This window comes from Pan troglodytes, chromosome 1 (genome assembly GCF_028858775.2).
Source record: "Pan troglodytes isolate AG18354 chromosome 1, NHGRI_mPanTro3-v2.0_pri, whole genome shotgun sequence".
Classification (NCBI taxonomy): domain Eukaryota; kingdom Metazoa; phylum Chordata; class Mammalia; order Primates; family Hominidae; genus Pan; species Pan troglodytes.
Window position 1 is genome coordinate 12318473 of NC_072398.2, and position 17919 is coordinate 12336391.

At 39.8% G+C, this 17919-nt stretch overlaps 1 protein-coding gene across 7 annotated transcripts in view; it reads right to left on the reverse strand.

Annotated features, from left to right (window-relative positions):
- MTR (5-methyltetrahydrofolate-homocysteine methyltransferase) overlaps positions 1–17919 on the reverse strand; it is a 106086-nt gene that overhangs the window by 52728 nt on the left and 35439 nt on the right. For 5 of the 7 annotated variants that reach the window (XM_514294.9, XM_009441716.5, XM_063790349.1 and 2 more), the window contains 3 exons: positions 16187–16299; positions 12577–12717; positions 9673–9858 (listed from right to left, as the gene is read on the reverse strand). In XM_514294.9, the coding sequence (XP_514294.2) occupies positions 9673–9858; positions 12577–12717; positions 16187–16299 (440 nt within the window). The remainder of the gene's footprint in view (positions 1–9672; positions 9859–12576; positions 12718–16186; positions 16300–17919) is intronic. The other 2 variants (XM_063790354.1, XM_063790353.1) reach the window with 1 other exon arrangement.

Below are 17919 nucleotides of genomic sequence, written 5' to 3' on the forward strand. Positions count from 1 at the left end.
GGGCCCAGCTGTGTACCAAAGACAGCCCTGCTTGTGGGACAAGCAGGTGCATCCTCACAGGACAGGAATTCATTTCTAGAACCAAAACAGAGTCATCAACTCTAACCTCCATAAGGATGAAGCCCTTGTCAAATTGTTCTCATGGCGTCTAGCACAGTATCTGTGCCACATTAACAGATACTCAACCTCTGTCACTTGATTAAACAATGACTCTCAGAGTGAACACGGCATTGGTGTACAGGCCTTTGTCAGGAGCAGGTCATATCTGACATCACGTAAGGTTCACCAAGCTTCTGTCTTACTCCTCACCAGGGCTGTGGGACAGACACACTAATAAAGCCTCAATCGTGCTGGTGGATTTCACAGATCCAGAATAGAAGTTCAGTAAAACAACGGAATGGGAGCTTTACTCCATCAGGAAGGGCTTTCAACCCTGGTTGCACATTACAATACCCTGGAGGGATTTCTGTTTGCTTGTTTTTTGTAACAGTAACACCTCACCCTGAACCAGTTAAATCAGAATCTGGAGATGGGGTCTCAGTAAGTGTTTTGTAAAAGCCCCTTAGTGATGCTAATATAAAGCCAGGTGAGAACCACCAACAGGTGAGATGTGGCACCTTCTTCAGTTGGAGTAGAAGAAAAACTCAGTGAGACTCTAAGCAGCAAGAAGGAAGGAATAAATGCCATTTATAGCTTTATCAAACAGGTTTACTCTTAAGCCATAGAGAAGCTAGACTGTGACCAGTGAGTAGAAGGCTTTACTTAAGAAGCTTATGGCTCAGATTCTGCTAAAATATCACACACTCAGGGAGTAATGCAATAAAACAATTTTTGATTTGGTCATCAAGGCAGACACTGTGAGGAAGAGAAGGACAATGTGTAGAAGACATCTAGATTCTTTAATGTAGTCTAACAAGGAGCAGAGATCGAACAGGGCTAACTTCAGAGGTGAGTTAAAGTTTTAAAATCGAACTGAAGTAGTTGAAGATGGGCGAGAGAACCCTGGAGGAAGCAGAGGCCCATGCTGGGGCTGTAATTAAAAAAAGAAGTGGCCCGGCCCAGTACAATGGCTCACATCTGTAATCCCAGCACTTTGGGAGGCTGAGGCAGGTGGATCACCTGAGGTCAAGAGTTCGAGAACAGCCTGGCCAACATGGTGAAAACCCATCTCTACTAAAAATACAAAAATTAGCCAGTTGTGGTGGCAAAGGCCTGTAGTCCCAGCTACTTGGGAGGCTGAGTCAGGAGAATTGCTTGAACCCGGGAAGCGGAGGTTGCAGTGAGCTGAGATCACACCACCGCACTTCAGCCTGCACGACAGAGTGAGACTTGATCTCAAAAAAAACAAAAACAAAACCAAAAACAAAAAAAACAGAAGTGATGGAAACGGATGTTTGTGCCTTTCAAGAGAGACACTGACAAGTAGGAAGGGAAACACTGAAGAAAAGGAAGTTTCCAAGGGAAAAAACCTAAAAACCAATACCAAAGGGAAAAAATTTACCAAAGAAAAAATAAGCCAATTACAATAAAAACAACAAACAAAACACACAGGAATGATCTAGAGATTGCCTATTTAGGGATAATTACAAAACTCCATTGAATGAGTAATTGAAAGACACGCCATGTTCCTCAATGACAAATCTAAACACTGGCAAGATACCAATTCCTTGTTATTTTCCAGGTTAAGATTAATTAGATTTAATCAAGATCCAATGGTTCTCCATAATTAGAAATCTATTTTCAAATCATTTTAAAACAAGAAAATGAAAAAAACAGGAAAATGTGTTGCATATATTGATTATTCTTTTATATAGTTTACACATGTGCAAAGAAAAACTAATATAGACTATTCTGCTATTATGTGATAATTATATTTCTAAGACACTTCACGTTATCAAAAATTGTCAAAGTCATTTTTGTGAACCTAAGGATTATATGAAAAAAATTAAAAATCATTTCATTTAGAAAAAGAGAACTAAATCTAGACTCAGTATACTTGTCCCATAGAAATTTCAATAATAAAGGTGTCCTGTATCTTGTTATATAGAGTTAAGAATAACAGTTGGTCAAAACTATTAGCAACAACAAAAAACATAGAAATGTTTTCTTGTTGCCTTTCAATCCAGAAGTCTCAGGCCCAGCCTCCTGTCATATCTGGTCTTGACCTTGCAGTTGTGTTTGCAACATGGATCACAGACATTAACCAAACACTCAAACACAGCAGCCAGATATTGAAACAAAGCTGGTGTGCCTTGCTTAGTCGCAACAGTAGTTTCCCATTTGAGGGAGTTGTTTTTTTCCCCTATAATCAGTGGTCTCAATCCAAGCAAAGCAAATCCCGGTTCTTAACTGATTGCTACATCCAATAGCATTATGAGAACTCAATCAACAGAAAACATGCCTTTATATAAAAATACCTGTATTGCTGGCTTCTTAACTTTGAAAGTATACAGGATTTTTGCTTTGCTTTTTATAATTTTCAATATTTATGACAATTTGACAGTGAGCATACATGCTGCTCCATAATCTGCATAATATTTAAATACTCTGGAGAATAGTCCAGTAAAATTATGTTACCTAAGTTATCTATTTCTCTTCAGTTGGGCACTTGGGCTGTTATATTTTCAATAATGTTGGTGTAAAATCTCGGCATATACAGTATCCTTATGCTGTTGAATTCTTTTGTTGGAATAATTTCCCAGAAATAAGATTATGAACTCAAGGGGTATAAACAATTTTTTGTCTCTTGACAGGCATTATATTCTCTTTCAAAAGGACTGTACCAGTTTATACTACACTCTGCAACAAATGAGGCTTCAGTTTTATCACTGCTGTATCTACACAGACCTTGACCATTTTTAACTTTACTAATTTAGTAGGGATAAAACATTACCTTAATGCTGCTCTAATTTGTATATCTTTCATAGCTAGCAAGTTAATTTTTTTTCCTACATTTGCTTTTAATTTGTGGTCACAGTTAAGTCTAAATTGGGAAAACCTATCCTTAGACAAGACCAAGCACTAAGCAGTGCCAATAAACAAAGCACAGAGTAAACACAGAATTTGGAAACATACACCAGTCTTCAAATGAGGAAGACCAAAGGTAAAAACTTGGTTCCACCATGTCCTAGATATGACACTGGTCCACTGTAAAATGCAATGGCCGCCACCTCGGTGGTCACTCTGAAGACTAAACGAAATAACCTCTGCTGGTGGTTTTCAACCAAAAGATACATGAGAATCACCTCCAAGGCTTTAAAATGTCTAAAGCCAGGCCTCATCCCAGACCAAATGAGTCAAAACTCAAGGGCTGAAGTCCAGGAGTGTGTACGATTTTTCAAAAGCTCCAGCAGTGACTGCCTTCCCTGTCAGAGTGAGTCTGCTTTGCACTCCTAGTTAAGCACCACAGATCCCTAAGGCACAACATTCCATTCTCACTCTGAGTTGACCTTGCTTCCAACTTCACTGAGAAAACAGAAGCAATTATAGACTCCCGCCAGCATATCAACCAGCATGCCTGCAGATCTGCACTCTTTACTCTGCCTTCTCTTTTGCACTTTGAGCAAACTGTCCAGCTACTGATCTAAAGCCACCCCTCCACTCACACAGTGACTGCCATCTCTCTCAACTCACAAGGTCATGGCTCTGGCAAATGCATCCTTTATCTCCTGCATCAATTCCTCCCTCTCTCTCCCAGATCATTCTCATTAGCTTACAAAAACATGTTGTCACAGCATCTACACACACACACACACACACACACACACACACACACACACACACGCACACTCCCTTTCTGAACCTCATATTTCCCCCCTGGTTTCCACCCTATTTTTTTGCTCCCCTTATAGCAGAACTGTAAAAAGTTGCCTATACTGCTGCTTCTATTCTTCTCCTATTCTCTCTTGAACCCACTCCAATAAAGTTTTCATCTCCTTGGAAACAGTACAGCAAGATCACAAATGACCCCATTTCTAAATCCAACGGTAAACTCTTGGTCTCATCCCACTTGATCTATCCACAACTCTTTAAACAGCTGATCATGCCCTTTTCTTTGACGCTTGTTCTTCACTTGGCTTCCAAGGGAACTCTCTCTTCTGACTCCCCTCCTACCATACAGGCTGCTCCTTCTCATATCCTTCTGATGGTGTTTCCTCTTCTCCCCAGTGCCCTAAGCACTGTGGCTCTAAGACTCACTTAGTCCTAGGACTTCTCTACAGTCATTCCTTTGGTGAGCTCAGCCAGTCTCACTATTTTAAATAGCATATACAAATAATTCCCAAAAAAAGGAATCCTATCTTCAAGCCAGACTTTGCCCATGAAATCCACTCATTTACACAACTGCACACTCGACACACCCACCACATACTAAGTCCAAACCCAAACTTCTCCTTACCCCAACCCAAACCTGCTTCTCTCAGTCTTTCTTACCTCAGTAGCTCCTTCCTTTCAATTGCCCAAGCCAACAGATTCTGAAGTTATCCCTGACTCCTCTTTCTTTCACAACCTATACCCAATGTGAATGCAAATCCTATTGGCTCTATGTTAAAAATATATGTAGAAACAGATGACTTTTAACATCCTCTTTTGCTTTCACCATGGCCCTAACCATCACCATATCTCATCTGAATTACTGCAATAAACTCTAACATTTCTGCTTTGGTCCTAACAGACCATTCTCCACAAAGAACCAGAGAGGTTTAAACATAAGTCAGACCATATTCGCTCCTCTGTTCAAAAGTTTTCAGTGGTGTCCCCACTCACTCTGAGTAACAATGTTAACCAAAAGTGTTAGGAATGGCCTCCAAGGCCCTATGTGATTTGACCTGCCACCTTTCCAACCTCGTATCTTCCCAATCTCCTCCTCTCCCCTCTGCTCCAGCTACTCTGGCTTCCCTGTTGGTTTTCAAACAGGACAAGCATCTATCTACCTCAAGATTCCCTCTGCAAAGAACACTCTTCCCCTACATTTTCACGTGGCTCACCTAGGCTTCTGCTAAAATGTCACATCATCCATGAGGCCTTCCCAAACTATCCTACATAAAATAACATTCCCCCACCTCCATGCTGAGGGGGGATCAAATCCTCATTTCCCTTTACCGTATTCAACACCATTCAACGTGTGTATATACACACACTTTTTTTTTTTTTTTTTGGAGACAGAGTCTCACTCTGTCACTCAGGCTGGAGTGCAGTGGTGCAATCTCACCTCACTGCAACCTCAGTCTCCTGGGTTCAAGCAATTCTCATGCCTCAGCCTCCCCAATAGCTAGGATTACAGGCATACATTACCACATCTGGCTAATTTTTGTATTTTTAGTAGAGACGGGGTTTCACCATGTTGGCCAGGCTACTCTCGAACTCCTGAACACAGGTGATCTGCCTGCCTCAGCCTCCCAAAGTGTTGGGATTACAGGTGTGAGCCACTGCACCTGGCCAATTATTTTTACATATATATATATATACACATCTTTTTTTTAAAATTTGTTATTCCCTTTGTCCCTAAGAATATAAATCGTACAAGGACAGGGACTAGGTTTTATTCTCTGTTGTCTCCTCAGAGATTAGAATAGGGATAGGGCCTGGCACATACTAACTGCTCAGGATATATTTGAAGATATTTGCCTCATTAAAAAGTAACAGTTGCTATATATATTTTTAAAAGGAGCATTCAGATAACAAAAAAAGACCTTCAGGAAAAAGAAGAAATAAAACTCAATAGAGGGTCTGGAGGATAAATGTAGATATGAAAATCTCACCCGATGCAGAGCAAAACACCAGAGTTGGAAAACAGGAGAGAAATATAAGAAAATTAGGCAACCTGTCCAAAACATTCAATATCTCAATAATATATGTACCAAAAAAGAAAAGAAAACAACTCAAGGACACTTCCTACCACTGCAGCTGTGAGTTTCACAAATGAAAGGCCTACTGAGTGCCAGCATAATGGATGGCTCATCATCGCGAGAGTTCAGAACGCGGTGAACACAAAAGATTCCCAAAGCCTCCAGAGAATAGAAAAACAAGTTTCACAAAAATAATCAAGAGTTAGAATAGCACAGCCGGGCGCGGTGGCTCACGCCTGTAATCCCAGCACTTTGGGAGGCCGAGGCGGGCGGATCACGAGGTCAGGAGATTGAGACCATCCTGGCTGACACGGTGAAACCCCATCTCTAATAAAAATACAAAAAATTAGCCGAGTAAGGTGGCGGGCGCCTGTAGTCCCAGCTACTCGGGAGGCTGAGGGCTGAGGCAGGAGAATGGCGTGAACCCCGGGGGGCAGAGCCTACAGTGAGCCGAGATCGCGCCACTGCACTCCAGCCTGGGCGACAGCGAGACTCCGTCTCAAAAAAAAAAAAAAAGAGTTAGAATAGCACTGGACTTCTTACTAATACCAGTGGGAACGAGAAGACAATGGAGCAGTACTTTCAAAACACAGAACAACTTCAAGTTTGTACTCCTATGCCCATGCAACTGCCAATTAAGTGTAAAAGTAGAATATGGCCATTTTCTGACACGTAAGGTTTCAAAAATATTTACTGCCATGTTTTCTTTCACAAGAAGCTATCGGAGAATGCACTCTACCAAATGACTAAAAAAAAAAAAAGATTAACCGAGAATTTGGAAATTATGAGTTCTAAAAACCTAAGAGAAAGGCAATGGAACCCCAGGAGGAAGGTAAGGGACAGCTAGCAGTCACAGCTGTGCAGCTGGCCTACTTCCAGCTCATGTCAGAAGACTTGGAGGGAGAATTCTTCAAAAAAGTAGTATGACAGTCCTCTTAATGTGTCTGGCTACATTGGATACTTGAGATTTATACAACTAGGGGACAATCTGAAGGCGAAACACATAGAAAACAATGCAAACAAAAAGATAAATATTACCTTCATAGAAAACAAATAAAGAGTGAGAAAGGATAAGCAATCACAGTATACTACTGCATGGCTCAGCTTTTACACTGTTTAATAATGTAAGCACTGAAAACGATTATAGCTAAAATGAACTATATTGGGAAGGATAAAAGTAAAGCTGTAGAGAGTCAGGGCAGTGGATGGTGAAAAGCTTAAAAATCTTTAATCACTGTAGGAAGTCAATAAATAAAAACTAAAACTGGAATTTGAAGATAAAGAGGTAGATGCTACAAGAATCAGCTTAAAAAGCTGAACGTGGGTGCCTCAGGATCTAGAAGGCTGAAGGCTTTTGTTTTTCTTTTTGTTTACGGAACTATTTGTCTAACTATTTGCAGAAAATACAATTATCAAAAGGTCCCACACCACACTAAACTTGTAGTGGATGATAACAACTTTTCAGATGGACAATTTTAACAATGTGCCTCAAAATAGTAAATGTGTACACTCTGACATAGCAATCCCACTCCAATGAACTGACTCTAAAAAAATCATTCTACAAGGGGAAATCGCTGCATGAATTAGGATATTCATTGGCCACTGAACTGTTCATGCTACTAAAAAATTAGAAACACAATTTCATTCAATAATAGATAGTAAGTAAAACATACTGGAATGCAATGCAACCAGAAAACATGGAGTTTTAATCCCTATCCACTAAGATGGGAAAATGCCAACATTATGTTGAGCAGGGGAAAAGAGTTACAGAATACCAGGTATAATCTCGTTTATATAAAACTTTTCATTTGCTGAAACCTCTTTTGCTCTTTCTCCACGTGGCCATGTGGCTTGCTCTCTCATTTTATTCTGGTTTTCAAATGTTCCCTCCTCAGAGGGGTCTTACAAGACCACCTGTTCTAAACAGGCCAACTCTTCCCTGACAGCCTCTTCACTCGACCATTTAGCAAAGGCCCTGATGAATGAAACCAGATCTCCTAGGCCTGAATCCCAGCACTGCAAACTGTTAGCTGTGTGACAACCGCCAAGTCCTGGGACATCTCTGTGCTTTAGTTTCCTCACAAGACATTCAAAAATAACAAGAATACATACCCACAGTTTATATGCTTGGAAGAAGAACTGATTTAATGTGTGTTGTGTACTTGCTTGGTGTGAATTAAGGTTCAATATATGTTAATGATCAAAACTATCTCTCTTTTGCAGTCTTCTGGATGATCTGAATTTTTTCACAATGAAGAAAATGTATCTTTCATACAAAAAATGCATTTAAAAACAATTTCATTTCAAAAATACAAAACAAAGACAGAAAGAAAAAGTACATACAATCCTACTACTTGTTCATTGTCAGTATGTCCCCGTTTGAGACCACCCCCATCTCAGATCATCCCTACCCTACCCAGTTGACAATCATCAAATTCTTTTCTCTGCTTATATAGACACACATATGTAAATGTAAGTACTTTTATATTAAGTTGGGATCATGTCACTCATTTTTTTCATTTTTCAATATACCGAAGACATGGTTCCATCTCCTGATTCTTTTTAACTGCTGCACAGTATTCTATGTAGTAAGGACCAAGTTTAAGCATTGCCCTAGTAATGGACATTTGGTGTTCTCAGCTTTTTGCTACCACAATGCTACAATAAATGTGAACACATATCCTTATACACTCAACCTTATTACTAGATTCCCAGGAAGGGCTTAATCATAAGAAATAGATTTTTTAGTGGTTTTAAATAGGTACCAAAATATTCATACAAAGTTATGTGAAGTATAAAACATAACAATAATCAGTGTATCACACAGATGAACGATCATTATATTTGAAGCTTCCCATGTGCCCCACCCTGATTCTATGGCAGAGCTATTATGAAGACTGCCATTTATCAATCTTCTAATTTTTTCTTCTATTTGATAAAGGAAACTAATCTCATTATTTCTTTACTTTTTATTTCTTTAATGTTTACAAAACTTAGTATCTTCTCATAAGTTTATTGGCTATTTGTTATTTCTTTCTATATAAATTGTTATTTCCTTTGTCCATTTTCCTATTGGGTTGACTGGGGTGTTTTGCTTTCTGACTTATATAAACTCTTTGCATATTAGGAATATTCACCCACTGCTATTATTCATGTTGCAAATAGCTAACTTTATTTTAGTATATGGTTGGAAATGGGAATCTAACTTTATTTTCTTCCAAATGCACAGCCAGTCATCCCAATAGCATTTATTGAATACTTCAACCTTTCTCCATGAATGCAAAGACTTTACTATATATCAGATTTTCATATACAGTCATTGACCACATAAGGACACTTAAGTCAATGATGGATCATATAAACAACAATGGTTCCGTAAGGTTATAATACCATATTTTTACTGTAAATTTTCTGTTTTGATACGTTTAGATACACAAATACATATCATTGTGTTATAGCTGCCTATAGTATTCAGTACGGTTAACATGCTATATTAGCTTATAACATAGAAACAATACACTATATATACCATCTAGCCTATGTGTGTAGTAGGCTATCCCATCTAGGTTGGTGTAAATACACTCTATGACGTTGGCACAATGACAAAATCACCTAATGATGTATTTCTCAGACCATATCTTCATTGTTAAGTAACACATCATGTATGACTGTACACAGATACGTGTACATATATGTATATGAATGTATATGGAAAGAGATATATGTCTATGTGTATGTATATATGTAGCTGTTTCAGACTTGCATTTTCTCCCACCACTATCTAACCTGGGTAACACAACGGATTAGGCCAAAAGAAATCACTCACCTGTCCTTCTTCATCAAAAGCCATGACCACCATAGCAGCTCCATACTTCTTAATCTTCCTGGCCTTCTCCAAGAAGTCGTCCTCTCCTTCCTTCAGACTAATGCTATTGACAATGCACTTCCCTTGGCAGCACTTTAACCCAGCTTCAATCACAGCAAAATTGGAGGAGTCGATGCACAAAGGTACCTGAGATCAGAAAGGCAAGAAAATCACAGAGAGGCCACAAGTCACTATAAATTACTTTTCAAAGGCTCCAAAGGATTCCCTATTTCTTTAGCAAAACAATGAACAAAAAATAGTAGTATGTCAGAGATAGAATTTTAATATACTTGTTCTTTAAGCCCAAAATACTTGGAGTAATTTCAGTCTTACAAGATACTCCATGCATGGGCCAGGGATTTACAACTCAAAGATCACAGCTGAACATCAGAATGAAATCAGTGTGATCAGTTCACTGGCTTCAGTGCAGTACACTTTCAAGCGCCTAAGCCCCAAGGCAAACACCTCAGCTAGGATTTAGACATCCCTGATCTGACTCAGGGATTAATGTTTAGCCTTGTGTCCTTTGGGAACAGCCCTCTAGCCAAGTTATTCAAATTCAACCTTCCCTTTAGAAAATCAAGTTCTTTACTGAAAAAAAAAAAAAAAAGAGTTTTAATATTAGAAAGGAAAAGCAGATCTAATTATCAACAAATGCATATAACTAAAATAAAGGACAAAACTGAAATGCACAGTTGAGAATAGGTTCCTTTTAATTCATACCTCTGTTCCAGGAAAGATGAAAGGAAGGGCTTGAAGAATTAGATTGATACAAAGAAATGAAATGAGGCAACTGATCTAGGCTGCATTATTTTTATATTTTTAAAGACAGGGTCTTACTATGTTGCCTTGGCTGGTCTTGAACTCCTGAGCTCCAGGGACCCTCCACACTCAGCCTCCTGAGTAGCTGAAACTACAGGTGCATACCACAGCTCCCAGCATAGGCCACATTATTCAATTAAGCCATTCAATAAATAATTAAGTGACTACCATATTAGGCCCATACAGGGAAAACAGTAAGAAAGCCAGGTCTCTGGCTCCACTGAGTTTATAAAGATAAATAATTAAACAAGTAATGACATAAAGCGTGGTAAATGCTAAAAGCATAAGAGAAGCACAGACTGCCATGGAAGCATATTTCAGGGGCACCCAGTCTATGAAGCATGGAGAATGGGGCGGGAAAATCCAGGGAAAGCTTCCCAGGGCAGGAAACATTTCAACTGAGGACTGAAGAGTGAGTAGTCAGCAATTTCCTAAGCCACGCCACCAAACGAGCAAAAAAGAACAGGCACGCTACCAGTTTTGCTTTTTCTTAGTATGCTAGTAATGAGAGGTTTGCTAAGGAAAGGGTCAAATGCAATGACAACACCAGGCCAGTGTATCGGCTTGTATTTGCTTGCTGATAGTTTGGTGTCCCAACCCTACTGGTGAAAAGGTGCTGATAAAATGATTTTATGCTTTACCACCTGGGTAGAAATTTGGCCTCCAATAAGTTGTGGTAGTAGGGCAAAACCAAGAAAGATAAGAAATTACTGTAGCAATCAGAACACTAATAATTTATTGAGTTACATGGGGTCCTTCACAGTTGATAAAGCACTTGCATGTTTACAATTCACAAAGGGGGTTTGATGATCTCATTTTAGAGATGAGGAAAGTAGGGTCAATAGTCCATTGACTTGATTGGGCCTTACAAGGCGAGTCTACCCTCTTCCCAATACCAAGCTATAAACAATTGGCTATACCTCTGATTCTAACTAACTTTGAACAAGTTGTCTTGCTTCTTTGTACCTTAAATTCTCAAAATATTTATTCCCAGAGGAATGACAAGACTTTTTAGTAAAGAGTTTTAAGACACAAATGAAAGATGGACAAATGTAATTCAGTACCTACCACAGACTCTAACTTAAATCTGCTGAGTCTGCTGAAGCCTAATAAAAAACCAACAGCTCAACCTGAAAAATGCAACTCTTAGAGCACTAGGAAGTTTCTTTAAAAAAGAAGAACTTCAAAAATTACTTCCTGCCAGGCACAATGGCTCACAACTGCAATCCTACCACTTTGGGAAGCCAAGGCAGGAGGATTGATTGAGCCTAGGAGTTCAAAATCAGCCTGGGAACACAGCAAGACCCGACCTCTCTACTAAAAATTTTTTTTAAATGATGCGTGCCTGTGGTCCCAGCTACTCAGGAAGCCTAAGTGGGAGGAGCCTGAGGTTGCAGTGAGCTATGATTGCACCACTGTACTCCAGCCTGGGCCACAGAGCAAAACCCTGCCTCAGGAGGGGAAAAAAAATCACTTCTCATAACAAACTTAACGGCAGAAAAACAAGGTAAGATTTTTTTTAAAATTTTAGAACTCATTTAAAAATGTTTAAAAGACTGACACGAAAATCAATTTTCACCTTTTGAAGAACAAATGTAAAAGCTGACATAATCTCTTGATTTAATCTTGTTTTATGTTTTTGTCTTAATCTGATAAGCCTAAAAGTTCTCTCCTTCCTGTTATAAGAAAGAATTCACTGAGTTCCCTTGCCTATGGTAGAAACAGAGCCAATGATTTTCCTTCACAGACATGGAAAGTGGGTTGTTAGTCTGTCCAGACATCTGAGGAGACTCAATTCTCATGAACAATCCCAGAAGCCTTGGAAACAGCCAGGCTGAAGCCACAGCTGTCTCCAAGATCTGCTTTATATGGAAAGGTTATCAGTATCTGAGAAAGCTGACAATCAGAAACTACCCTGCTTTCGATGTTGAGAAACAGAAAACCAGTTCTTGAGTTCACAGATTAATGGGACAACTGGCACAGTTAAATGAGTGTCAAAGTGAGACAAGTAAATCCCCCTGATAAATATAAACTTTGTATAACCTTTGCGATGTCTGGCTCGGAAGCAATTAAGTTGCAAAATCTGGTCATTGCACTTGGACCATCTAGCATGCCATCATCCATGTTGACATCCAGCACCTGGGCTCCCATTTCCACCTGCACTTTGGCAACACACAAGGCTTCCTGAAGGAAGAATGAGAGAGGAAGCAGCATTAGGAGACAGTTACTTGGAGAAAAGGCTAATGAGGTAATTCCTTACCCTTCCCAGCAATCCTTCAAATTACACAGACTACCTAGCCAGACTCCCTGACTCTGGGCCTGCTGTCCACCCATCACTCATCACAAATTAACCTTTCTTACACATCTCTTCCATCACATCATCTCACTGCTTAGAATCCACCAAAGCTGTTTCCCTACCATAAAGATTCTAAATCCCTCAGCATGGCAGTCAAGGCCCTCTGAGCTGGCCCCATCTTCTTACCCAGCTGAACTTCCCATTCCACCCCGACTGGAGCCTTCACCCAGCCAAATCTGTTCCCACCTCTGTGCTGCAGATCACGTTGTCCCCTCTGCTTGGAACGCAATCCCTTTCCCTTCCACATTGTTTACGACCCAGCTCAAGCCCCATCTCCTCCAAAAAAAGTCCTTAGAGAAACCATCCAAAACGATATAACTCTTCAGTATTTGCCAAAAACTATATAACTCTTCAGTATCTGCAGAAAGTATTCATTGCAGGCTGTTAATAGGAGTTACATGAAAAGAAATGTGAGTTAAATAAATTTCAGCAGGTTTTTATAACACTGGAAGGCTTTTCAAATTATTTAATGCACTATTACACACTGCAACCTTCCCAAAACAGAATACAGCATTTCCCACTTATGACCATCTAAGGAATATTTCGTAGGATAAGTGTTCCAAAAAGTCTTATATACTTCCCATTCTGAACAATGCTGGGCAAAATATACACGTTCCATAATACTTTCTAAGTAACATGGCAGAGACTTTTTGTTTATTTAAGTTTTCACTGTACACTTCATAGTGTAATGAAATAAGCAAGGATAAAATCAATAGTAGATGCTGATGTTGTCTTGATTTTTTTTTAGCCCAAGGAAAAAAAAAATAGAAACTTTTAGCACTCATTGTGATAGAACAGGCATAAAACCCTATGGCATATGCCACAAGGAAACACCACATGTAGTAAGCCAAGGCCACATAGAGAAAAAGGATCACAATTAAATTCAGTAAATCTGGACCGGGTGTGGTGGCTCATGCCTGTAATCCCAGCACTTTGGGAGGCCGAGACAGGCAGATCACTTGAGGTCAAGAGTTCAAGACCAGCCTGGCCAACATGGCAAAACTCCATCTCTACTAAAAATACAAAAATTAGCTGGGCCTGGTGGCATGAGCCCATAGTCCCAGCTTCTCTGGAGGCTGGGGCAGGAGAATCACTTGAACCTGGGAGATGGAGGTTGCAGTGAGCCAAGATCATGCCATCGCACTCCAGCCTGGGTGACAGAGCAAGACTCTATCTCAAAATAAATAAATCAATTAATTAAGTCAGTAAATCAAAAAATGTTTTCTAGTATCAATACTAATTTAAATAATATAAAGAATAAAAAGAAGTGTAAATCACAATCCTGGTTCTTGAAGAGTTTATATCTAGATGGAGGCACATGTCACAGTCATGTAAAAAACTACTGGGCACTGCCATACAATGTGTGGGTCAAATGCCAAGATGACCTCAACATCCAGGAAAGGGAAAGGTCTCTACAAACCAAAATGGAGAAAGCTAACTGAGAGGGAGCATCTTCAGCTGACTAACGGGGAATGGATGGAGCAAACAGACAGGAGATAAGATAGTAAGCAACAGGGTCAAAAGACCTCAAAAACAGAAATGCCAATATCTGACCTATTTCTTAAGAATCACGGAATAACAGCTTCAAAGTCTAACCTTCCCAAACAAGCTCAGAGAGATGAAGTGGTTTGTTTAAAGATGTATGCGTTGGGCAAGAACATAGGACTGGAACTTCTTTCAGGTCAATGTTCTTTCCACTAAACCACAAAGGGATCACTAAGTCATAAAAGCTAGACTCTAATGAAGAGTCACCTGTCCCTTCCTGTTTCTACTGCCCCCTCCTACTGTTTCCACTAGGCAGAAATAGCAGAGTGGTTAAGGGCACATGCTTGGGAGACTTGGGTTCTATCATTTACTTGCTGTAAAACAACAGGCAAGTCATTTAACCTCCCCAAGCCTCCATCTCTACACCTGTAAAATGGGGATAACCACAGTACCTATCTCCACCAGGCTGTGATGATTAAATGAGTAATGACATAAAGTGCTTAGCACAGTGACTGGCACATAGAAAGACCTTATTAAATGATAGATATTATTACTTCCACCTGTTTGCTTCTTCCTAAAATGCTCTCAGTGTCAAATCTATCAAATCCACCAAAGGGACACCATAGAATGGGCATAAGAAGCAAAACATAATAGAAACACTGCCAACTGAAGAACACTATATGGCTAGGAAGAGTCACTGGCACTTCAGAAGGAAGCAAACAAGAACAAAGGCACAGAGTCAGAAGCGAGCCTCCTGGAATGTTCAGATGACAGATCAGGATGGGAGGGCAGTTTAATACCTAAGTGAAGAGGACGGAATGACAGACTAAGGAATTTCAGTTTTATCCCATACACAAAAAAAAGTCACCCTGTGGAACTTCCAAACTGGGAAGGCCCATGATGGATGCATACAGGAGCACTGGACAGCAGGAAGAATGAGGGGAAGAGGACCAACAGAGGAAGTGGTGAAACTGGGCAACCAGGCCCTGCTAATGTGTCAGCTGAGGGACTGGGAAGGAAGACACGCCTCCAGGGATGCCATCAGGTAATAATGAACAGGTCCATGAAGGGGGATAGATGGTCCTTTCCTTGTTATGAAAACTAAATCAGCTCTGGTACTGGTTTCTGGAAGATCTCCTAAAGGTTGCAAAAAAGTGAGGAAAGTTGGATGATAAAGTTAATTATCATTAAGGCCCAGGCGAAATTCCTTCATTTTTAAATTCATATTTTCATAGGAAAATCTATCCAGGAGTCTTAGGTATGCTCTGTACGGATTAAATTTTGCTCATCCACAGAGTGACCGAGCTTAAAAACACCATGGCTAAAACTATCACATAAACTTTCCAAGGCAAGGGCCTATTTCTTTTGTTTGTTTATTTTAGTCTACAGCTAACAAGATCCATAATACCCTCAACAGTCAGCATTTGATGCGGTCATAAGGAACTGACAGGAATTTTCTTGTCTTTCCCTTTCCCTAGAAGGATTTGTGAGACGACAAAATAAAAAGCCTTCTCAAATTTTTTAACTTATTTCATGATTAATAGAAATAGCTAGAACCTGGATCCCTCCCATCTCATCCTACTTCATACACCAAATGCAGTACTTTTTAACAAATATTGACAACAGCAGCTTCAATTTTTCAAACCCTCGTCCTCCCACCAGCCCAGTCTGCTGCAAACACACATTACCATCTTCTCACACTTTCTAGCAGCTCTGCTAATAACACTATCAAAGGCAGAGAGCTGTTTCATTTACATGCTGTCTAGCCAAAGACATGGGCAGATGCCTCAGGGGTCTTATTAAGATGCTCACTTCATAGTTTCCTGCCATGATGAGTTTAGCAAACTTCCTTGATCCTGCAACATTACAGCGCTCTCCAATGTTAACAAAGTTGGTGTACGGTCCAATCCTGAAGGGCTCTAGACCTTAAAAGGAGAAGCATTTTGAAAAATTTCTGCAAATGCATATGGATGACATGAGACAGACAGACACAAATGTATTCAATAAGAAAGAGAAGTTCCTGCACCATAGCCCATCTGAGCAGATAGGAGATCCAATGCGGAAACAGGGCCATAGTCGTCTCTAGGGAGATTCAAATGCAGTAAAGGCTATTTGTTACAACTACATTTACAACCATAACTCTCAAAAGAAGAAATATTTCAGAGTTTTATGTTGCAAATAACCTAAAGGACCAAATCGTACCATCTCTGAGAAAAAAGGAAAAATAATCATCAACCCCTATTTAACCAAAAGGCTGAGGCAAAAACCATGGACAAAGTTAGAATTGAAAGAGGGGTGCTCCAGAGCTGTCTGCTCAGATATTAGCTTAAAGCTATATGGAGTAAGCTTTTTTAATCCCACCAATGGTGTGTTTACAACATTACTTCATTTCTGTGATTCAGAGGCCTAGAACCCATAATCAACAAGGCTGAATCAGGGATCCAGGTTGAGACCTGAGAGACAGGAGTCACTGTGGCAGGTCTATCACTAATGAGCTGACTCTAGGTAAGCCAGGTGGACTTCTGGTGCCTGTTTCCTTATCCACCAACATAATAACATCTCCCCTGCCACTGGCCAATTTAGGGGCAAATATCAGATAATACATGTGGATATATCACACTGAAGTAAAAACATACTGTGTAAAGTATCACTACAGAAAAGGCTCTGAACTGTTTTTGTTCTATTCATTACATTTAAAGTATTAGGAGAGGCAGTCTCATTAGATGGTTATAGGCAGGTTCTGGGGACAGACGGCCTTGGGTTCAAATCACTTACCTGAATGAACAACCTTGGGGCAACTTCCCATATGCCTCTGAGTTTACAAAGACAGTAAAGTGTCTGCTTTATACTGTTATTGTAAAAATGAAACTGAATAACATTGACAGGCACAGAATTAGCACCCATAATCACTGCTTTCATTGTTAATAAAAGAAAATGGCTTTTGAGACCTTTGCCAAAGCATGAGCTGAGGAAGAAACAGATATGAGGCAGAGAAAAATAATGACTATAAACTGGGTCATTACAAAAGCATTCCAGGCCCCTTGGCGCACTGATAGAGATTATTGCTTTCCACGCACGGTATTGGCTTATGATTTCTCTTCCATCTGGCAATGATCCTCATGGCCCCAGCCTTCCATGCTAGTCGCAGGGTATGCCCGATCCTAGTCTGACCCTGAGGTTCCCAGGACAGGCAAGCAGGGAGCCAACATTTCAATGCTGACATTTCTGTGTGACTCCTCCGCCAAAAGCATCTCACACAAAGTACTTATGATCTATTATGAATGTGAAGTACTTGATACAAAGATCACACTTCTCTCAAGTTTGTGATTTATAAAAGAACAATTTTAAACAGCACATTTGATGTCACTCTTTTAAAATCTGATGGAAGGTGATTGTTTAAAGCAATTTAGCAATAGCGTACGACATTCAAATTGAAGAAAAAATTCTTTTATTCTTACATATAAGTTATTTTTTAAAATCTTATGTAAATGGCTCTCTTGTTTCAATTTTGGCAAAGGCTGAATGTTTTCCACTCTTAGTGCTTG